The following is a 15,355-nucleotide window of genomic DNA, read 5'->3' on the forward strand; positions in this document are numbered from 1 at the left end:
AACCCTGTGCCCCAACCTGTGCTTGGAAAGCGCTGCCATTCTTCCAAAATGGACGCTGACAGAAGAATACAAATAAGAAAGGTGATCATAAATCAAATCACAAAAGAGGTGACCCCCAACAGCCCATTTAAAAAATCAGGTTTTGTTCTCATCATACATGTCCAAAGAAGGTTCGAGTGTGGAGAATTCACTTTCATACACCAGGCTCCGAGGGGACAAAGAGCTTCGATGAAAGAAGTGACCACCTGGAAAAGGAAGAAGAAAAACAGACTTAGTAGGTCATCAGGCTGATACTTCCCACGTGGCTTGAAGGAAAGAATGTGGATTATCTTCAAAACATCACATTTCCTCAAATATATGTCTATATTTTGGACTCTTATCATGAGAGAAATTACAAGAATTCAGGCATTCCTCAATTTAACCATATACATACTTTAAACAAGTAAATTCCAATGTTTAGGTCCCCAAAAGACTAATCACTGGAGCTCTGCAAAGCCACAGCTGCCCGATACTGTTGCAAAGCCTCCACTCACAAACCTGGAGACTTCTACCCAGGGACCTCCGAGCCTGTGGCCAACGCCTGCCCCTCCCGTGTGAGCCCCTCCTCACTGGGCAAACTGCGGTTGTGACTTCGAGGCTCTGGTAGGGCACTACAAAGGTTTTATTTATATTAAGGCTATATCGTTATAGTGTGCATTTCCCTGATATTTGGCATCTTTTCATGTGCCTATTAATTGTGTATTTTTGTAAAGCATTTTCTTCAAATCTTTTGCCTAAAAAACTGAGTTGTCTTTCTATTAATGATTACACACACACACACACACACACACACACACACACACACATATTCTAGAAACAAGTCCTTTGTCAGACATATATATTTTGCAAATAATTTCTTGAGACAGTTAATCCCACATGTTAAGATCAGAAATCTGAGGTCCCCTTTCTCCGAGACAGCTGCTTTGAGGTGATTCGTGGCATATTTACCTCCATGTGTCTAAATAATATGACTGTGCTGATCTTTCCTCTTTTTTTCAGTCTTAAACTTTATCTATTTAATTCCCACTATGGAAGATGAGGACTTCCTCCCACCCCCATTTTCCTCTCTACCATATCCACCCATTTTTCATTGCCCCAATATAATTATATTTTGATATGAAAATTCAGTGTTTACATTATTGATGCTCTTCAGAGCTATGCCATGCTTGCATTTCCTTTTCTGAATGACTGTTTTGGTTTTTAGAGTTTTACTGAGGAATAGTTGACATATAACGAAATGCACGTATTTAAAGTGTATCATTTGATGAGTTTTGACCTACGTACCCACCCTGAGACCACCTCCGGAATCAAGACCGTGAACAGCTCCATCAGCTCCAAGTTCCCTGGTGACTCTCGCAATTCTCCCCCTTCTTCCCACCCTACTCCCATGCCCAGGTAAATGCAGGTCAGTTTGCATCTTTCTAGAATTCTATGTAAGTGGACTCATATAGTAATTTATTGGCTCTTATAAATAAAGCTGCTGTGAATATGTGTGTACAAGTTTCAGTGTGGACTGTGCTTCCATTTCTTTCGAGTGGACACCTAGGAGTGGAAAACTGTGTACGTGTATGCTGACTTTTCTAAAATTGTTGAACCATTGAACCAGCAGTGCGTGAGAGTTCCAGTTCCTCAGCCTTCTCAGCAACACTCAGATGGTCGGTCTTTTATATTTTAGCCATAGTAGGAGTACAGTAGCATCTTACTGTTTTAATTTGCATTTCCCTGATATTTGGCATCTTTTCATGTGCCTATTAATTGTGTATTTTTGTAAAGCATTTTCTTCAAATCTTTTGCCTAAAAAACTGAGTTGTCTTCCTATTAATGATTACACACACACATACACACATTCTAGAAACAAGTCCTTTGTCAGACATATATATTTTGCAAATATTTTCTCCCAGTTTGTGGCCTGCCTTTTTATTTTCAAACAATACCCGTTGAAGAGCAAAAGTTTTAAATTTTGATAAAATCCAATTTGTTGATGTTTCCTTCTATAGTGGGTGCTTTTTGTGTCAGAATAAAGAAATCTTTGCTGGAAGACATCTGGTCAAGATGGCAGAGTGGGTAAATGCTACACTCACCTCCTTTCTTGACCACATCAAAATTACAATTAAACTACAAGACAGACATCATTGAGAATCACCTGAAGTCTAGCTGAACAGAAGTCCTACAACTAAGGACATACAGAAGAAGCCACATCAAGACTGGTAGGAGGGGCAGAGACATAGAACAGGTTGGCCCCATATCCATTTGTGGTGGTTAAAAACCAAGAGGAATATCTGACTGCAGAGGTCTTCCTGAGGAGCAAGGGGTCCCAGTTCCACACCAGGCTCCCCAGCCTAGGGTTCTAGTGCCAGGAAGAGAAGTGCCCATAGCTTTTGGCTGTGAAAACCAGAGGAGATAGTAGCTGAGTGAGACTAGGGCAGTTCCAGTTCCAGGCGTTACTCTTAAAAGATCCGCACATGGGCTTACTCACTGACAGACTCACTCGCCCTGCGCTCCAGCACTGGGTTAGCAGCTTGAAAGGTGCCAGGGACATACAGGAAGGAACTGAAGTGTCTGGCTTCAAAGCAAGGGCTGGAGGGGCAGCTTTCTCCCAGACAGAAGTGCTGGCAGAAGACATTGTTGCTTTACTGAGCCCTCCACCCTCCCAGTGCACAGACTCAGGCAGCCATCACATCTGTGTCTCCATCAACCTGGCAAACACCATTCGCCCCACCATGGTGATTCCTTGAGACTCTACCCCATCCAACTTGCAGGTCCACCCAAGCCACTTACAGTAGCTTTCCCATACAAACAGCCTGTCTTGGTTCATGCTGTGAACTTTCCTAAAATCTCTCAAAGGGTCACAAACCCCCAACAAGTGCCATCAGACCTTGGCAAGTCCTGTACCTCTTGTTAAGTGGCCTCAAGCCCAGCATTAGTGGCAGCTGGCCTTGGTTTGCAGCTTAGCCTCTCCCAGTTGCCTCCAAGCCCAGTAAAACGACAACCAGTTGTAGATCATTTTGTAGCTCATACCAGGTGGCCCTGGGCCAGGCAAAAACAGAGGCTGACCTTGGCCTCCACCAGAGCCCCTCAAGAGGCCCCAGATACAACATACCCAGTGGCCAGCTTCAGACCATACCAGGGCACCACCCAATTAGCACCATAAGCAATACACCCAAAGGGCACACTGGGCAGGCACCAGACCCCACTAAAGTGAATCCTGCTCCATGGGGTCAGCCCTTACACAATAGCTCCTCAACTGTAGACATAGGCAGTCCTCAGCCAATCATTCTGAGCATCAATCCCTCCCACTGACGTGTCAACAGCAATCAAGACTCAACTACAGCAGGAGGGCACACAAAACCCACACAAGGGACACACCCGGAGCACCTGGCTCAGGTGACCAGGGAGACTGTGCTACTGGGCTCCACAGGACACTTACTAGATAAGGCCACTCTACCAAGACTGAGAGACATAGCAGCCCTACCTAATACATTAAGAACAACAACAAAAAATACACACACAGAAAGTCAGCTAAAATGCTGAGTTAGAGAAACATGTTTCAAATGAAAGAAAAGAACAAAATTCCAGAAAAAGAACTAAACAAAATGAAGACAAGCAATCTACCAGATGCAGAGTTCAAAACACTGGTTATAAGGATGCTCAAGGAATTTAAGGGAAGAATAGATGAACTTAGTGGGAACCTACACAAAGAGCTAGAAACCATAAAAAAGAACTAGTCATCCAAGGTGTGATCAAAAAATATAGTGAATGTTTAAATTAAAAAGAAATTATTACAGTAAAAGACACATTGCCATTAATCCCCCTCAACACACTCCCCCTCACTTTGAACACACTTATCCCATTGTTCTTTCCACTTTCTGAAACAGTTCTAGAAGTCCTACTTTGTGAGTGTCTTTGCTTTATCCTCCATCATGACAATGCTCTGTGTCACACATCACTTCTGGTATGACAATTTCTGTCAAATAAAAACACTGCAGTGTGTCCTCATCCATCTTATCCACTGCATCTAGTACTGTGTGACTTCTGGCTCTTTCCCAAAGTCAAAATGAGCCTGAAAGGAAAACATTTGAAATCGATTCAGGACATCAAGACAGCCACGACAGTGCAACTAAAGACACAAAAGGGGACTTCCAGAACTTCTTTAGAAAGTGGCAAGAACGATGGGAAAAGTGTGTTCAAAATGAGGGGGAGTATTTTGAAGGCGATTAGTGGCAATGTGTCTTTTACTGTAATACATTTTAAAAATTTAAACACTCACTGTAATTTTTGATCACACCTCATAAATGAAGAATACTAGTGAAATGAAGAATACATTAGAGGGAATAAACAAGTATATTAGATGAAGTAGAGGACTGAATCAGAAATTTGGAAGACAATGTAGTGGAAAACACCCAATCAGAACAGCAGAAATAAAAACAAATAAAGAGAATGAGGATAGGGGCTTTTGGGATAATATCAAGTATACCGACATTCGCATCACAGAGGTACTAGAAGGAGAAGAGAGAGAGCAGGAATTAAAAACCTATCTGAAGAAATGACTGAAAACTTCCCTAACCTGGCAACGTAAATAGATATAAAGCCCGAGAAGCAGAGTCCCAAACACAGAGAAGCACATGAACCCAAAAGAGGCCCACACCAAGACCCATCATAATTAAAATGCCAAAGTTTAAACACAAAGAGAGAAACTCTTTTTTAATTAAGAATCTACCATGTAGTAGGTAATTTATTATATAGAGTCTCATTATATCAACCTTACAAGGTGGATATTCCCTAAAAAGAAGTTGTTTCCTACAAAGGGAGAATCTTAAAAGCAGCAAAAGCAGTTAGTTACCTACAAGGGTAACTATCAAATAATGGGTATTTTCAAAACTGCAGCAAACATCATACTTAAGTAATGGTGAATTATTAAAAACTTATCCCATGGGCTGGCCCACTGGCTCAGGTGGTTGGAGTACCGCGCTCCTAACGCAGAGGACCCTGGTTAGATTCCCACATGGGCCAGTGAGCTGTGCCCTCTACAGCTAAGATTGTGAACAACGGCTCTCCTTGGAGGTGGGCTGCCATGAGACTGTCAGCTGATTTCTCAACAGAAGCTTTGCAGGCCAGAAGGGACTGCATGAAATATTCAAAGTGATAAAAGCAAGGACCTACAACCATGATTACTCTACCTAGCAAAGCAATCATTTAGAATCGAAGGACAGGTAGAGAGCTTCCCAGACAAGAAAAAGCTAAGAGAGTTCATCACCATCAAACCAGTATTACAAAAAATATTAAAGGGACAAGAAGGAGGACGAGGAGGAGGAGGAGGTGGGGGAAAAAGATAAAAAATATGAATAATGGTAATAATTATATACCTATCAATAATTACTTCAAATGTAAATGCTCTAATCAAAAGACATATGGTGGCTGAATGGATAAGAAAACAAGACCCATATATATGCTGCCTACAAGAGACCCACTTTAGATCGAAAGTAAAGTGATAAAGTGATAGTAAAACCAGGCATCCTGATTTCCAATCTTAGGGATAAGCGTTTCTTTCTTTCTTCTTCTCCTTCTCCTTCTCCGTCTTCTTTTTTTTTTTTTTTTTTTTAGTGAAAGTTTTACTTCTTTTCCAATTTGGATGCCCTTTTCCCCCCTTCTTCTGCCTCCCCCTCCGGTTCAAGCCATTGTTTCTCAGTCTAGTTGTGTAGGACACAGCTCCCTGGCCTATGCTGGTATTATGAGCCTTGCGCTCCCCCCAAGCTGAGGCAGTCGGTCGCCAGTCATCGGCTGGCCACTCACAGCAGCTCATGGCAGCTCTCGCCAGCTGCCAGCCAACGTGGTAGCCCACGGCAGCAGCCACAGCAGCACACAGCAGCCCATGGCCACCTACGGCTGCTCACGGCAGCCCACCTCCAAGGAGAGCCGTTGTTCACAATCTTAGCTGTAGAGGGCGCAGCTCACTGGCCCATGTGGGAATCGAACCAGGGTCCTCCGCGTTAGGAGCGCGGTGCTCCAACCACCTGAGCCAGTGGGCCAGCCCATGGGATAAGTTTTTAATAATTCACCATTACTTAAGTATGATGTTTGCTGTAGTTTTGAAAATACCCATTATTTGATAAGGAAGTGCTCTTTTTTACCTAGTTTGCTAAAAGTTATTATCTTTTTAAAACAAGAAATGGGTGTTAATTTAACAAGTATTTTTTCTGTATCTGTTAAGATAAAAATGTAACTTTCCACCTTTATTCTGTTATGTTGAATCACACTGATTTTCAACCTTCACTTTTTGACTAAATCTAACTTGGTTGTAAATTTTTCCTATTTATATATTGTCATATTCATTTAGCTAATATTTTATTTAGAATATTTGCATCTATATTCATAAAAGAAATTAATCTGTAATTTTTCTTTCTTGTAATGTCTTTGTCATGATTTTTTATTAATGCTATGCTGGTCTTGTTGAAGGACATGAGATTTTTTTCTTTTTCTATTTTCTGGATAAATTTGTGTAAGACTGGTGCTATTTCTCCCTTAATGTTAAATAATTTAACAGCAAAACCATCTAGGCCTAGAGATTTTTTTTTTTTTGAGGGAGGATTTTAAACTATGGATTTAATTTATTGCCTAGATGTAGTAGAATTCAGATGTCCTGTTTTTTTTGGTGTAAATTCTGGTACCTTGTATTTTTCAAAGAATTTGTCCACTTCATTTAAATTTCAGAATTTATTAGCATCATGTGGTCATAATAATCTTTTATTATTAATTTTTAAAATTGTAATAAAAACACATAACATGAAATTTGCCATCTTAATTTTTATGTGTACAGTTCAGTAGTGTTAAATTTGTTCACATTCTGAAACAGATCTGCTGTGGAACAGAACCTTTTCATCTTGCAAATCTGAAACTCTAATCCCATTAAACAACTCAATCCCATTAAACTTCCCTTTTCCCCTCTCCCTAACTCTGACAATCACCATTCAACTTTCAGTTTTTATAAACTTTATTACTTTTAATGTGTGTAGGCTCTGTAATGATGCTCCCTTTTCTGGATATTGGTCATTTGGGTCTTTTTTCTTGATCAGTAGAGGTTTGTTTTTAATTAGTTTTTATTAGATTTTATTAGTCTTTTCAAAGACATAAATTTGTTCTTGATTTTTTTCTATAGGTATTTGTTTTCCACCAAATTAATTTATGATCTTTATTATTTCCTTCATTTAATTTAATTTGATGTTCTTTATTTGAGAGAAATGCTTAGAACACCGATTTCTAGCCTTTCTTCTGTTCTAATATATGCATTTAAGGCCACAGATTTCCCTCTATCATGGCTTTAGCTGCATCACACAAGTTTTGATATGTATACCAATTCATAGCAGTATTATTCACAATGGCACAAAGGTGGAAGCAACCAAAATGTCCATCAGTGTATCAAAGGATGAATGGATGAACAAACTATTATATATATATATATATATATATATATATATATATATATATATATATATATGTATGTATCCATAAACGGGCATGAAGTACTGATACGTGCATGCTACAATGTGGGCGATAATTGAAAACATGCTAATGAAAGAAGCTAGACACAAAGGTCTCATTCTGTATGATTCCATTTATTTGAACTATCCAGAATAGGTATATCTGCAGAGTCAGAACACAGATAGGTAGTTACCAGGGGCTGGTGGGGGGTGGGGGTGGAGGGGATAGTGGAATAAGGAAAATCTACTTAATTGGTAGGGGGTCTCCTTTTGCCGTGATGAAAAATTTTAGAACTAAATAGAGATGGTGATTACACAACATTGTGAATATACTAAGTGCAATTATTAAAATGTTTAATTTCATGTTATATGAATTTCTTCTCAATTAAAAGTTATCTTTTTTTGTGTGTTTTTAAGTTTTTCTTTTTTTTGAGTTTTATTACAATGTAGTTTGGGCTGGTTTTCTTCAATCTGTGGTTTGATGTCTTTTGTCAATTTTGGAAAATTCTCAGCCATTCTCTCTTCCAATACTAGGATGGACAACTAAGTTCGCGAACTCATCCTAGAAAATGTGATACACACCTCATTGCTGAATATCATTACAGTCACCTTCAAAGTATTCCCCTTGGGAATCTATGCACTAATGCAAGTGCCTAGCCTATCCTTCAAAGCAATTTTGGAACTCTTTTTTTCTGGAATGGCCATCAGAGCTGTCATCATATTACCCTTGATGTCCTGAATGTCATCAAAATGTCTTCCTTTCAATATTTCCTTTATCTTTGGGTAAAGAAAGAAGTCACTGGGGCTCAGATAAGGTGAATAGGGAGGGTGTTCCAATACAGTTATTTATTTACTGGCTAAAAACTCCCTCACAGACAGTGCTGTGTGAGCTGGTGCATTGTCGTGATGCAAGAGCCATGAATTGTTGGCGAAAAGTTCAGGTCGTCTAACTTTTTCATGCAGCCTTTTCAGCTCTTGCAAATAGTAAACTTGGTTAACTGTGTCCAGTTGGTACAAATTCATAATGAATAATCTCTCTGGTATCAAAAAAGGTTAGCAACATCATTGCAACAAGTATGTGAACTTTATTGTCAGACCTTGTATAGCTTTGCCTCAATCTATCTCCTTTCCTTCTATGACTTAAATTACATGTATTTTAGATTATTTTTCATCATGATATAAACTCTCTTATAGCCTTTTCTGTCTTCTTCTCCTTCTCCTTCTTCTTTTCTCTGTCTGTCTCTCTGTCTCTGTCTCTCTGTCTCTCTGTCTCTCTCTCTGTCTCTCTCTCTCTCTCTCTCTCTCTCTCTCTCTCTCTCTCCCTCTCTCCCTCTCTCTCCTCTCTCCTTGCCACCCTCCCTCCCTTCTTCCCTCTCTCCCTCCCTCTCTCCCACTTCAGGTTGGATCTCTCCTGTATTCCAGTTCACAAGTTCTTTCTTCAGCAACATTTAAGTTGGTGTTAAACCTTCTGTTGAATTACTTATTTATTATTAGTTATTTATTATGTTTTCCAGTCTTCACATTCAATTCTTTGTTGTTTCCATTTAGTTGCTGCAGTTATCCATCTTTTCACTGGTTTCCTAAACATGCTAAAAGTTATTTTAAAGTCTGTGTCTACTGTTTCCAATATTTGTGTTTCTTGTAGATCTATTTCTATTCTTCGGTTTTCCTCTTTTTTGGTCATTTGGTCTTTTGGTATGCTTATTTCTTTTTTCTTTTTATTATTCTTTCTTTATTAAAGTATAGTTGACATATAATATTACTTTCAGCTGTACAACATAGTGATTCTACATTTATATAGTTTATGATGTGATCATCATTATAAGTCTGTTAATTATCTGTCACTAAGGTTATTATGATATTATTGGCTATGTTCCCTATGCTGTACATTATATCTCTTTGATTATTTATTTTATAACTGGAAGTTTGTACTCCTTAATCCCCATCACCCTTTTCACCCCTCACTTTACCCCCCTCCCCTCTGGCAACCACCACTTTTTCTTGGTATTTATGAGTCTGTTTGTTTTGTTTGTTCACTTGTTTGTTTGTTTGTTTTTTAGAATTCCACATACAAACGAGGCCATGTGCTATTTGTCTCGGTCTTACTTATTTCTCTTAGCATGATTCCCTCTAGGTCTATCCATGCTGTCATAAATGGCAAGGTTACATTCTCTTTTATTGCTGAGTAATATTCCATTGTCTATATAATGGTATGTCTATTTTTTATGGATTGCTAGATATTATATATGAAAAATATAGAGATAATCTGAGGCTGCTAATGGTGTCCTGTTGCCTTGGGAAGGGACACATCCCTTTTACAGCATGGGCATATCACTTTAATTAGAAATTAAGTAGATGCAGAGTTGGGCTTCAGTCTTTGAGATGGCTAGTCAAATTCATCTTCTAGTGACAGGGTGCAGACCTTTGGGAATCCCAATGGAAAGCCAGGGTGTTTTTCAGGGTTAGTCCTCCTTGGTGGGCCCTGCACTCCAAGTTTGGTCTCATAAGCACTGTAAGACTGCCTGAGCTGTCCTCATCTCTCAGTCTTTCAGCCACATTTTGGCCACTTCTTAGCTGTTGTTTACGAATTAGCAAACGCCTCAAATGCCCAGTGTTGAACTTTCCTTTTCTCTGGGTTCTTGGCAACTAAATTCCTCACCACTTGACAGCTCTTCAATGTCAAACTAGAATGTTTTTAAAAATGCTTTTTCCATTTTCTGATTGTGCTTGGTATGATGAATGGACTGAAACAAGCTAGTATGACATTACCAGAAGCAGAAACCTAATCAACTTATTATCAATGGCTGAGAGTTCCCTTAGAGTGGTTCAAGTCCCTTCTAGACTTTAGAATCCTGAAATTGATGAATGCAATTAAAAAAATAAAGAGATTTTACAATTCTCTTCAAAACATAGGTATCTGATATGCGTGTTATCTTATTTGCTGTTTTATATCTTTCTTCCTCAGTTAGACTCATGGGTACTACTCACAAATACCGTTTCAGTCTCCTCACACTGTGCCCATAAATACTCCATAAAATTGAATTGATTGGGATGTATACTATCCCAATTAGAGATCACTCACTTTTGTCCAGTTTTAACTTGGAATTATCTCAGCATAAAATAAAGAGGGCTTTCGCACTAAGAAACAATCAAGAAGCCAGGAATTACACAATAACCAAGACATGGAAACAACCGAAATGCCCATCGGTAGATGACTGGATTAAGAAACTGTGGTACATTTATACAATGGAGTATTACGCAGCCATAAAGAAGAATGAAATCTTACCAATTACAATGATATGAATGGACTAGAAAACATTATGCTAAGTGAAATAAGAAATAAGAATAAATGAACAAACTAATCAGAAACAGTCTCAGAGATATAGAGAAAAAAAACTGAGAGTTGCTAGATGGGAGGAGGTGAGGATGAGGGAGAAGGTGAGAGGATTACGAAGCACAAATTGGTAACCACAAGATGGCCACAGGGATACGAAAGACAGTTCGGGGAATATAATCAACAATGCTGTAAAAATTTTGTAGTGTGTCTGAGACCAGTTCATGGACGGTGTAGAGGCCAGACCACCGCAGTGTACACCTGAAGTTGAAGCTGAGTAATAATGAACGTCATCTATAATTTGTACTCCACAGGATGTGGAGCACAGCACAGGGAATAGAGTCAGTGGAACTGTAACAGCTACATAGGATGTCAGAGGGGTAGTAGCTTGGGGGAGGAGGGTTATCACTTGGTGAGGGGTAGAAATGTTTTGTACACCTGAAACTAATTTTAAAAAAAAGAAGTAAAAATTGTTTGTTACAGAATAGTCAAGGGATATAAAGTATAGCATAGAGAATATATGTAATGCCAGTACTGTAATAACTACGTATGGTGCCAGATGGATACTAGACTAATCAGGGGGATCACTTTGTAAATTATATAAATGTCTAACCACTGTGCTGTGCACCAGAAATAATACAAACTAATGCTGTAATGTTACCTATAATTATAAATAAATAATAAATAACTTGATAAGAGAAAAAAATATTTAAAAAGAAACAGAAAAAAAAAAGGCCAGGAATAAACTGCTGCTTGTTATCTGTTTATCATCAGTTTTAGTACTTATATGGCATTCATAAAAATTATGAACATTTTAAATAAGTGAATTGTCCATCAATTGAGAACTAATTCAATATGTAATACAATGCATTTGTTAATATTAAAGAGATTGAGGCAGACAGATCTGTATGCACTGATGTGGAATAATCTCCAAATATTGGGATTAGAAGAATATTATGGTCCACATATTCTTTTTTGGATAATCCATTGTTTCTTACATTCTTGGTCTCAAATTTTAAGTACTTGTTTTCTGATTCAGTTCCAGCAAAGAACAAATGGAAATCTGTCTGTGCCTTGAAATTGCAAGCTTTTGTAAGAAAGAATTTTAGACAGTTAAGGGAAATGTTGGTGCGGGTGCCAAATGGGAACAGAGTTGCGTAGAGGAGAGCTGTTTAGGAGAAACTTGTCAGTTTAAGATGAAGACAGGAAACATTCAAAAACCATGATCCTTCCTGCTTACAGATGTAACCATTAGAGCATCTGTGACGGCATTTGTGAAGCCCTTTTCTGAGATTTCTGGGTTTCAAAGGTAAAATTTTTTCCGGGGATGTAACATTTAATTCTTAAAACACCCTATGTTAATTTGTCATCTGTAACTGTGTCAGCTGTAACTCTCTTCTGTGGATATAAGGCAGGGATTCTTTTGTTTGTCAGAAACAGCTTTTTTTTTTTTTCTTTGAGCTAAAGAAAAATTATCAGACCAGTGACCAGTAGATAATTTGTCTTAAAGCTATGTGTAGAAGAGATTTTGTTGGGGAAGGGCAATGCATATATTATACTAATCCTTGTCTTATAAAGGTGTGAGCGAAATAACACGCTTCTCTATGCACATAACCTCTCTGGAAGTACACATACAGGCCACAGAGATGGTGGGGAGGTGGGGGACTGGGGCAGGGTGGGAGGGAGATGGACTTCTCACCTTACAGCCTTTTGTACTATTGTGACCTTTGGTTTCTACCATGTACATATATTATTCATAAAAATAATTTAGAATTACTTCTAAGTACAGTAGTAGGGGATAAAGGGGGAAAACTCAATATTTATATATAATTTCACAACAATCCCACAAGATAGATATCTTATTCTTATATCCTAGAGAGGAACACTGAGGCTCAGAGAGATGAAATCACTAACTCAAAATCACAAAGCTAGAAGTAGAATCTGGGTAAAACTGAATCTAAAGCTAAGTTATCTTTCACTTTTATAGTCTTAATACATAAGTACTTTAAATTATAGTTACAATCAAACTGCAAAAGATGTTTAACAATGATTTAAGCTCCCCAGTTGCAACACTACTGACCTGTTTGTTTCCCATGATGCATACAAAATGGCGACAGCACATGAGAAGCGGTACTTTTTCTAAGGCCATCAAAATGCAATTAAACTCAAAAACTTCCCAAGGACTTTACAAAGGTCCCGGGAACAACTTTGATTAAAAAAATACAATATTGGCACAGTTCCTCTTTCTTTTCAAGAAATTTAAAAAATATCCACAGGTGAAGACAGACAAGGTTTCAGCATTCAGTGCTATAACAGAACCAACCAGAAACCTGCCCGAGCTGGCAAATTTTAAGAATGACTTTCACTATGGAAACCTTATTTATAATTCATGTGACAATGGAATCTACAAGTCTCCATCTTGTGTTGTCTTAAAGAAATTAGACAAAGTTCAGGTCTTCTTATCCTGGAGTGAGGCTCTGGGGGGATATTGCCTGGCTGTCAGTGGGGCTGCTGCCCCCCCAGACTCCTTTTTCCTATTTTCTCTGTCTCGTTTCTAGCCAAACTGCCGCCCCATTTCCAGATCGGGTGGGTATGTTTGCTTCCAAGTGGCAGAGCTTTGTTTTAATGCTGTGTCTTAGGCTTAGTGGTGGCTGTACCTGCTGAAAAGTGATAAATGAGCAGAACTGTCACAGAAAGCTTTCCTCATGTAAAACAGGAATCATCACTGGAGGTGTGACACCCTTTCCAAGAATCCTTTCAAAGGGCCACACGAGTGCTCGCCTGTTCCTCCATGAAGAGGAGCTGTGCTGGGTGACCATGGGGTGGAGGCAGTGGAGCCCAATGGACCCAAACTTCAAACAGAAGAGTGGTCACAAAACCTGAGCAGTGTGGGGCCTTTTCCTGGGTTGGAGGACGCCTGAGCGAGGCTTTTCCAACCTCAACACTAGGCAGGCCTCTCATGGAGCCTGTTTTATGGATCAGTTCATCTTTCACGTGAGGAAGGAAGAGACATTCCTGGGCAACACGAGGTGCACAAACATCGCCTTTCTAACTGTCACAGCCCTAGGTGGCTGTTATTGTGCTTTCATTCCACTGGTGAGAAACTGAGGCTGGGAGAGGCCAAGTGGCCGACCCAGTCAGGAAGGGGCTGCCTGGGCTTCACACCCCTGTCGCCTGACTGCACCAGGATCAAAAGCACCAGGTGGTTCAGCTGGCTGTGCAGGGGAAGCACTCAGAGGGCAACGGAAATTCAATTTGTTCTGCCCACAGCTTAGGGAAGCTGGGACTCCACACGAACCCAAACAGTCTGGGCTGCTGCCGTGACCATTCGCCTCTGTCCCGGGCTGCTCGTGATCCTCCCAGCTGAAGAGGATTCCAGCCGGAAGCCCAGAGCTGCGTGATGGAGCACTCATACCCACGCACCACAAACGCAAGCAGAAGAAGAGGAGGAGGGGGGAGAGCACATATTTGGAGTGGGGTGACTCTGCCTGCGGCTCCACATGAGGAGCACCCGCCCTGTCATGACAGGGACACGAGGAGCACACGACTCATGTTCCTACAGCAGCTGCAGTCCCCTGTACTCCTCGTCAGCATTTCACTGTGATGTGAGGGAGTTTTCAAACATAATGGGGACATCTTGTTTTTTCACCTTTATAAACAATCTCAAATCCCTAAGATGTGACTCCCTCTCCTGTCGTTATAAGCATGGAATGAAAAGCGAGGTGCTAGAAACACATTTTTCTGGGTGTGAAGATTATAAAATCATTTGTGCCTCTGAGTTTTGAACGATTCTTTTCTGTCCATGCGCCCAGGCCGTTCTGATGCCAAAGCCAGAGAAAGATATTACAATAAAAGATATTACAGACTAACATGCCACAACTTCTCAGCAAACTAATAGCTAACTGAATCCTGCAATATATAAAACCATAATCCCATATGAAAAATTGTGATTTCTCTCTGGATTACAAGGTTGGTTCAATATATGAAAACCAATCAATGTAATATACCATATTAATAGAGGACAAAACCCACATGATCATCACAATAGGCACAGAAAAAGCGTTTGATAAATGCCAAAACTCTTTCATAAAAAAACATTCAACAAGCTAGGAATAGAAGGGAACTTTTTCAGCCTAATAAAGGGCATCTACGAAAACCTCACAGGTAACATCACACTCAGTGGTGATAGAATGAAAGCTTCTTTCCCAAGATCAGGAACAAGACATGGATGACTGTTTGTACCACTTCTATGCAACATTCCACGAATGGCGATTCTAGCCAGGGGCAATAAGCAAGAAAATGAAATAAAAGACATCCGGATTGGAAAGAAGTAAAACTATCTCTATTTGTAGATGACATGATCTTTTCTAAGGCATCTACTAAAAAAGTTATTAGAGGTAGTAAATGAGTTCAGTAACATGGCAAGAATGAAAGATCAATGCATAAAAATCAGTCATATTTCTATAGAAATTAAATAAATAAACGCCCATGGATGAGAAGACTTAGT

At 39.5% G+C, this 15,355-nt stretch overlaps 1 protein-coding gene across 1 annotated transcript in view; it reads right to left on the bottom strand.

Annotated features, from left to right (window-relative positions):
- RNF130 (ring finger protein 130) overlaps positions 1–15,355 on the bottom strand; it is a 114,142-nt gene continuing 98,787 nt past the window's right edge. Inside the window, exon 8 of the mRNA XM_081035853.1 lies at positions 1–245. Within this exon, the coding sequence (XP_080891979.1) occupies positions 136–245 (110 nt within the window). The 3' untranslated portion in view covers positions 1–135. The remainder of the gene's footprint in view (positions 246–15,355) is intronic.

The sequence above is a fragment of the Rhinolophus hipposideros genome (assembly GCF_964194185.1).
Source record: "Rhinolophus hipposideros genome assembly, chromosome: 23".
Lineage (NCBI taxonomy): Eukaryota > Metazoa > Chordata > Mammalia > Chiroptera > Rhinolophidae > Rhinolophus > Rhinolophus hipposideros.